The sequence below is a fragment of the Thrips palmi genome, unplaced genomic scaffold (assembly GCF_012932325.1).
Source record: "Thrips palmi isolate BJ-2018 unplaced genomic scaffold, TpBJ-2018v1 HiC_scaffold_18, whole genome shotgun sequence".
NCBI lineage: Eukaryota > Metazoa > Arthropoda > Insecta > Thysanoptera > Thripidae > Thrips > Thrips palmi.
The window spans coordinates 6,104,097-6,112,929 of NW_023144627.1; the positions used below are offsets into that span (position 1 = coordinate 6,104,097).

General features: G+C 46.8%; 2 protein-coding genes across 2 annotated transcripts in view; one reads left to right on the forward strand and one right to left on the reverse strand.

Annotated features, from left to right (window-relative positions):
* Window positions 1-8,833, forward strand: part of LOC117645098 (glutaredoxin domain-containing cysteine-rich protein CG12206-like) — a 40,637-nt gene that overhangs the window by 25,839 nt on the left and 5,965 nt on the right.
* LOC117645099 lies at window positions 1,882-3,884 on the reverse strand. Its single transcript, XM_034385016.1, has one exon. The coding sequence runs from the start codon at window positions 3,606-3,608 to the stop codon at window positions 2,676-2,678; it is 933 nt and encodes a 310-aa protein (XP_034240907.1). The 5' UTR covers window positions 3,609-3,884; the 3' UTR covers window positions 1,882-2,675.

The window sequence follows — 8,833 nt, forward strand, 5'->3', positions numbered from 1 at the left end:
GCTTTTTCTTCACAATCTTTACAGCTCTCTGCTGTAATGATTTAATGGGGAGCAGGTTTGTATCCGAGGCAGATCCCCACACTTCAAGCCCATAACTCATGACTGATTCAAAGAGGGCTGTATAAGCCATGTTTACTATGTTATGTGGGGAGCAGTTACTTAATTGTGATAATTTATACAGGCAACCCCTCAACTTCCCTCTTAGCATTTTAACATGGCTTTTCCAGTTTAGATGTTTATCAACTATCAACCCTAAATACTTCACCGACTCCACCATTTCAATATTCATTTTGCAGGTGCAATTTACAATATTACTGTGTATACACTCAATAGAATGAAATCTTAAGTTAAGATCTCTTCTTGCAATATAAGGAGTGGATATATGCATTACTTTAGTCTTTGTTCCATTCATTATGAGATTCTTATCATGACACCATTTTTGGTACTCAGTAAACTCCTCCTGCAGTCTTGCCTCAGCTATATCTAAGTTTTTGTGCACAGAGATTATCACAGTATCATCTGCATACACAAAATTTTACATTTTTTAAAACACCGTTTTAGATCGTTTATATAAATCAAGTACAGCAGGGGACCAAGAAAACTGCCTTGTGGTACACCATACTTAAGTTTTACACAGCAGCTATCAACTCCTGCCACACTTACCTTACACATTCTGTTTTCCAGATAACTTTTAAACAGTTTGTACGCTCCTCCTCTCACACCAATATTTTCTAAGCTTTTCAAAAATTTTTCATGACTAATGGAATCAAAAGCCTTAGACAAATCCACAAACATTACAACAACATGCATACCTTTGTCCAAGGACTCATTTACTATGTCAGAGAAATTTTGTAACAGATCAATGGTACTCTTTCCCTTCTGATAGGCATATTGGTGTTCATCAATCACTTTGTACTTTTTGAGGTATGAGAATAAATGTGTATACATATACAGCTCAATTGCCTTGCTTATAGTTGATAAAATGGAGACTGGTCTATAATTACTATATTCACGGGGTGATCCAGCTTTATAAATAGGCCTGATTGTGGCAATTTTGATTTCATCGCAGAAAATTCCTTTTTTTATTGAGTTATTGATTATGTTTTGTAATATTGGAGCAACTAGTTCGACATTGTCACTTAGGTGTGATACCTTAATTCCATCATCACCAGGAGATTTTTTTTTTAAAGTAAGAATAATTTTTATCACATCCTCTATTGTTGCTTCTGGTAAAAAGAAAGAGTTGGTTATTTTGTCAGTTGCATTCTTCAGCAAGAGTGTCGGACATTCATGCATAATACACTCAACCTGATCTTTGAAAGTGTTGACAAAGTTATTGGCAACCGTTTCTATTTCTAAGATACCCGCAAAATTTTTTGTAATTATGTTGTCAATATTTTCACTCATTTTGTTATTTAATACAGAGTTTACCAGTTTCCAAGTAGCCTTAATATCATTTTTACATTTTTCAAATTGCTCCTCCATATATCTTTCCTTGCTTCTTTTTAAAAGAATAAAATTTTTTTATTTCTGAGACCCTGATAAACTTGTCTCAGCTCCAGTCTCTTTAAGTAGCTTTCTTTCGAGGACACTTTCCATCTTTTGAAGGCTTTATCTCTCTCATGCATTAAGCGAACAATCTCATCAGTTATCCAAGGTTTTCTAACATGTCCATTTACTTTTCTTTCCTTCATTTTAACCCTTATAGTAGCAGACGAAAATGCTTCTCTAAGTTCTAAATAATTTTCACTTGGACTTTCCGTCATATTGTTTTTGACACTATTTAAGTTTTCCTTCCACCTCTTTTTTACAAGTATGTTTTTCATTTTGTTTTCACTTTTTCCATCTTCCTCACATTTTTTTTATTGTTCTGAAAGAGAGCAGAGCTCCTATCATATAGTGATCACTAATTTTACATTTTATTATGGCAGGATACACATTCTTATAATTAACACTTACCGCAATATGATCAATACAGGTTTCACTTAAATGGTTTCCAGCATATTCCTCTCTGGTACATTTGTTAATACAGTGCCTGATTTTATTACTTAATAACATATCTATATAATCACTTGTGATTTTACCTTCCTGCAGAATATTAATATTTATGTCTCCTATTATTACAGTATTTTTCCACTTTTCCGCTTGAAGTAGATCATCTATTTCATCCACAAAGTCCGCTGTCTTACCATAGGGGGGTCTATACACAGCCAATATTGTTGCTTGTCGGCCTCTCCCATCACATACTTCCACACAAATTCCCTCAAAATTTTTCGGGGTTATACTGATTTGTCTAGAAGAGAGAGTGTCTCTTACAAACACCGATAGACCACCACCTTCACAATTACTTCTGATAGCATTTATACTGCTAAAGTGATGTAGCACATACTTTTCAAAACTACTTCTTATTCTAGTCTCACTAAGAACTATGATATCTATCTGTTCCAATACTTTATCCAGTAGTATACATAGTTGATCCCAGTACTTATGAATCGTTCTTATGTTTAAATGTACAATGCACAAATCACCCTCCGTCTCCTTTTCACCTATCCATTCTTCACATGTTGAAACTTCTAAAACATCATTAATATTCCAATCGTCCAAAACAAAGTCCGTGTTCATAGCCATTTTATTTTTCCAATTGTATCACACAAGTGCTACACCAAGGAGACAAATTACCTTATAGCTTCAAGGTTTTCCTCCGTCACAATCTTCACAACTGGAGAATTTTCACCTTTCCTAGCAAACAGTTTTCCATTTTTGATCCAAACAAATTTCCAGTTATGTCTATTTGCTAATTGTTTGGCTCTGTACTTGAGATACCCAATTTTCGGCGAAACTTGCTCCATGATGAATACCTTGCCACCCTCACCAGAGTAGATCACATCGTTGAACACTTCCTTTTGCTTCTTTTTTCTCAGTATTTCTTCCCTGATCTTGCGTGACCGCAGTTCCACCACTATTGGTTTTGGGACCCCAGGGCGTTGCGTAGGAATTCTGTGAGCTGCTTCGATGTCAGTCTTCTCAATGTGTACATCGAGATGCTCACACACTCTGCACACAATGTCCTCCACTTTTTCACCATTTTTTTCAATCACACCTGATAACACAATGTTCCTGTTTCTGGAGTGGTTTTCTAGATCTTGGATTCTCTCTTCCTGCCTCAAAATTATTTCATCCTTCTCGGCGCACTTGTTCAACAGATCACTCACTTCATTTTTCATTGACTTCACCTCCTGGACTAACTCCAAGATCTGCTTTTTCATGTCCTCATACTCCAGACTCACAAATTGTTGCCCTTTAATGCTTTCATTCAGATCGTTTTTCATTTCCAAGACGATGTTCTTGAGCTCAAGTATGGTAGCCGCTGTCAGGTCTTGCTCGCCAGCACTCAAACTCAGGTTTCTCTTGTCACTTGAACCACTCTTGTTGTCTGCTTTACAGCCGCTGCATTTCCAGGCCATCTTTCTGTTCATGCCCATCGACTTGTATGATGACTCCGTGATGCCAGCACATTTATGATGTAAATCACTGCCACAGCCGTGACAGCGTACATTCGCTCCGTCAGCAGAAGCCTCTTGTTTACAAATAGGGCAGGTGCTAGCCATATTCACTTTCGTTATCCACACGACGAGACACTATGTTCAGTTTGGCGCCAGATTCACATTCACTTTCACGAAGGCACACCTAACCCCTACAGGTGGCGTCCAGCCGGCGCACTTGTTGCTTTTGGACCAAAAACTTCAAAGTACGATTTGCTACCAATGTCACACGTACTATCAGTTCCACTCTACTCGTCCACCACAAGTTGGAGCCACTCCTTCTCCCACCATCCACAAAAAGCCAGTTTCAAGATTCAGTCTTTCGCGCGCGCGTCCACTTCGTCACAGACAGACAGACAGACAGACAGACAGACAGACAGGCAGACAGAAAGCAGACAGACGACAGACAGACAGACAGACAGACAGACAGGCAGACAGACAGCATACAGACAGACAGACAGACGAGGGAGAGTGATATGCCACCGGGTCGCGTCCACGCGGTGGGCGTCGAGAAAATCCGCGAATGTCGTTGCGACAAGGCGGTGCCCGGCCCCGCAGCCCAAGGGACCCCTCACGCGCGGACCAGACGTTCTGAAATCCCGGCAGAAATTACGGCCGAATAAGCCCTGGGGCAGAAATGGATTACGTCATGCCGATTGTGTTGGCCGTCGAAAAGCAAAAGCAGAAAGCCGCTCTGCCAACCACACACGGTTGTCTCCGCGTTGCCAACCTGCCGAAGTGAACAATGGGACGCCAACCAAGCCAATCCGGGGCACGTTGTAAACACGACGAAAAGTGCCGCAGCAATCGGATTCGAGTGCCCGACCACCCACATAAGTAGGCGAAAACTCCCACGATGCATACCAGTGTCGAAAGGGCAGCACAGTGGGCCAGAAGACCGCTGGGCCCCAAAACCTATACCGTTGAAAGGGGGGTTTTCCAAGGGGCCCCAAAGGGGGTCGAACCGGGCCGTTGGACCCCCGGATCCCCTCCAACGGGGAAAAACCCCCAACGGTGGGGTCAACGTCCCCGGTTCGGGTCCTGTTTAGGGGTCCCTAAACAAAGTCTGATTTTGTTTAAAAGGGTTTTTTTGGGGGCCCTGGGGCTGCAGCCAACCTTCTCCCCGCTCCTACTTTCGAAGCGAATATTTCCTAAATTCAAATGGCCCTAGTGAATTCTCTTCAACATCCCCTGTATAATTTTGAGCTCAAAATTCCAAAAACTTTCGATTTACAGCCACTTCATTTCGGGACCCCCGTAGAGGATCCGCTTAGGCATGGGATCCGGTAAGGCTTAGACGATCTGGCAAGGCCAAAGCGGATCCGGCCAGGCAACAGCGGATCCGGTAAGGCCAAAGCGGATCCGATAGCCAAAGCGGATCCGACGGGCCAAGCGGACCGATAGGGCCAAGCGGATCATAGGGCGCAACGGATCCATAGGCGCAAGCGGATCCGTATGGCAAAGCGGATCCGTATGCCAAAGCGGATCCGATATGGCCAAAGCGGATCCGATATGCCAAAGCGGATCCGAGGGCCAACGGATCCGTGAAATCTAGAGGATCCTCAAAATCTTAGGATCGCATATCTTAGTGATCCACAGTGGCCAGTGAAGACCGGTGTGGCGGCGGCCAAAACTCTATACGCGTTTTGAGCTCCTAAGTCGCTAAATGGGACTCGAACCGAACGTGTGACCCCACCAATGGATTGCTCTCCGAACGAGGAATCCAACGGTGGGGTCACACGTTCGGTTCGAGTCCTGTTTAGCGTCTCTGGAGCTCGAAACGCGTCTAGAGTTTTGGCCGCCTCCACCGGTCTTCTGGCCCACTGTGGGCGTGGGCAGCCAACCTTCCCTCAGCCTGCCTACCTTCTCGACAGCGAAGTCATTGCCTAGTGGGCAGGCTGAGGTTGGCAGCCCTTGCCCTGGTGCATCATCGAAATTCCCGCCCATTAGTGGCGGCACTGACCACTCGCGAAAAAAAATAAGGGAAATCGAACGGAACTCCGGTATGGATGGACTGCGGCGCCGCTTTTTCTGCCGCGTGCTCGCGGCGCCGCGCCGTGCTGCCGGTCCGGAGTGTTATTGTGTGTCGCTTTCGAGAGCGGCGTGATGCGGTATGTCGGTCACGCGTGTGGGCATGGGGCGGCATGGGGTCACGGCCGTGCCTTGCAGTGGCGTGGCTTTGCAGTGGGGATGCAGGGTCGGGGGCCACGGGGGCCACACCGGGGCCACTGCGCGGAGAAAGCAAGCCGGCGACACTGACCGCAGGGCACCACAGGGCACCTCGCAGTGTATCGCACAGTGTTTTGCTGTCTCTCTCGCACTCATGAGGCGATCCGCGGACGGTTCGGCACACGACGTCGCCATCGAGTGCGGCCGTCTGACCACGCGGCGCTTTCGCTGCTGGGTAAATCTGAAATTCGAGAATTGTTGCTTGGAGTCCCAAGCGGTGCACAGTGGGCCAGAAGACCGATGGAGGTGGACAAAACTCTAGACGCGTTTTGAGCTCCAGAGTCGCTGAATGGGACTCGGACCGAACGTGTGACCCCACCAATGGATTGCTCTCCGAACGAGGAGTCCATTGGTGGGGTCACAGGTTCGGTTCGAGTCCCATTTAGCGACTCTGGAGCTCAAAACGCGTCTAGAGTTTTGTCCGCTTCCACCGGTCTTCTGGCCCACTGTGCGGCGTGGATCGAACTTATTGAAATGACGCCCTCCCATTCGAATCCCCGCCACCTGCACTCTTCGCACGACGGCGTGGTGCATCTTCCAAATGATGTATCGCTGACGTGAAAGGTGAAAGGACTCCCCCCTCCCTCTTGCCCTGCCGTACAAAGACCCCGTGTTCTCTCCCCCCCTTCCACTTTTCAATCAGCAGGCCATTATTTTACTCTAAAATGCATGTCTCGGACAAGCAATAAAGTTCCTTTTTTTTTTTTTATATTTTTTTTTTGGTGCTACGGTACATTGAGCGGGGGCTCGGAATCTTATCGGGATAAAACTCGTGCGAAAAAAAGAACAATACCCTCTAAAATTGACTCAACAAACGTTTAGGAGGCTGGTAGTTGCGGTTTCATGAACAGGTCAAACCGGTGTTTTTTATTTTATTTTCCCCCTTAATTTTGCCGTCTCCCACGGTTCGAACGCGCGCGGCGCCACAAACTTGCCAGCATATGCAAAATGTGACTTGCGTTACCGCATAGCCACGGTGGCTCTGCCGCTCTGCCCCTCGGATAGCATCAGGGCTTACTTCACCTTCACTGTGAGGAGAGAGAAAAAAAAACAACGACAAAAACAAAAACAAGCACGGAGTGCCCTCCGTACTCCGTGCGATTCCCGCTTGCTTCGGACAATCGCAAGGAGTGTCTTGTTTTATTGAGATTCTTTTCCGCGCTTCTTCTTTTTCTTCTTCTTCTTCTTCTTCTTCTTCTTCTTCTTCTTCTTCTTCTTCTTCTTCTTCTTCTTCTTCTTCTTCTTCTTCTTCTTCTTCTTCTTGGAACTCCTGGAAACCTCAGCTTATTTCCGAAATCACTAAGATGAAAACAAATTTAAGTCGCTCCCTGTGTCGTTCCATGAGGATCGAAAGGATAGAAAGGATCGGAAGGATCGAAAGGATAGAAAGGATCGGAAGGATCGAAAGGATAGAAAGGATAGAAAGGATAGAAAGGATAGAAAGGATAGAAAGGATAGAAAGGGTAGAAAGGATATAAAGGGTATCGAGAGGATCAGGAGGATCGAAAGGATTGAGGGGATCAAAAGGATCGGGAGGATCGATGCGCCCAGCCCGGAGGCCCGGACCGTCGTCTGCCCAAGGTTCGTAGGTCGTGGGAACCCGAGTCGGCCATGATGCAACTACTTGTGCATGGCCCGGCCGGCCCGGCCTAGACTCTAGCCTAGCCCAGCATGGCTCCCCCGGCAGATGGTGCCCTGTCCAGCGTGACTCCAATATGGCCCCGTGCCGGCGCGGCCCGTCCCGGACCAGCCTAGACCAAGCAGCGGTACATTCATTTGTAACATTAACCGCCTAGCCTAACGGCCCGTCCTTCGCTTTAAACATTTTTTTTTCCAAAGGACCTCTGGCTCTTTGAGGATAGCAGTGAAACCATCCCGCTCTCCACCGGCGCACTGCTATGTACTCGCCGGCTCAAGTTCTTTACAAACAAACAAAAAAAACCGCACCGCGCTTCCCGGGGTGAGGCTCAGTGACACGCCGCGTTTAAATAATCACTTTTCTCTTTTTTGCGCGTATGTGTTGCTGTTGATGTTGTTGTTGTTGTTTGTCAGCGCGAGCCGCTCGCACCTTCACTCCATAACTGTTTTTAATTGCGGTTTGAGCGATGCTTTGCGCAGCGCGGAGCAGCGTACCCGTCGTAAAATAGACAACGGTTTTTCCTGTCCTCCAGTGTGGTCAACGCTCTCTGTGTGCGTGTGTGCGTGTGTGTCTTAATTTCGGCGGCGCAGCGTTAGAACAATGGTTTACGACGACGCTAGCATGCCTGGAAGTACGGTCGAATGGTATGTGTGCAGATTCCAGCCCTTGGGATTAACAACGTTGAATTAGAGCGTCAAAAAAACAAAAAAAACACACAGTTTCAACTAGCTTTCTGACACCTAAACTATTATTTCTGTTTCGTTTACGAGTGTGTGAAATGTATCACCTGCTAAAAGAATGTTGGCATTTTCTCGTTTTCTCTCCCTTGTTTGAAAGGATTAATCTTGGCCGGGTAGTGAGCCCACCCGTGCGCCTGACCTGACCCGACTCTCCCATCCCACGTGTCCGCTAATAAACTCGCTCTCCGTCTCTCTCGCACCCGTTGGGGCCTCGGCGACGCCCCGCGGCACGCCCCGTGAGTGCGAGAGAGAGAGAGCGAGGTCGCTGGCCGAGACTGCCGCGGCAAAGTGTCGTTGCCAAACATGTCAATGGATTAGATTGGGATTAGTTTCGCTAATCAATTTTTCCCCTCTGTCTGCCTGTCTGTCTGTCTGTCTGTCTGTGTGACTGTCTGTCTGTCTGTCTGTCTGTCTGTCTGTCTGTCTGTCTGTCTGTCTGTCTGTCTGTCTGTCAGTCTGTCGCTGGTCCCGCGGCCCCGGGGGACGGATCGAAGTCTGCAAAGCGCGCACACACACTCGCGAAATGTGTGTAAAGGTCACCTGTGTTGTCGCGAGTGTGTGTAGAGGTCACACGCACACGCAGACAGGTGTGTTGAAGGCGCTGTAATGCCAATGCGAATGTGTTGCCAATCAAAAAGGGCGCCCTTGGCCGGGGGGCCTGGCCAGCCTGGCCTGGGCTGTTG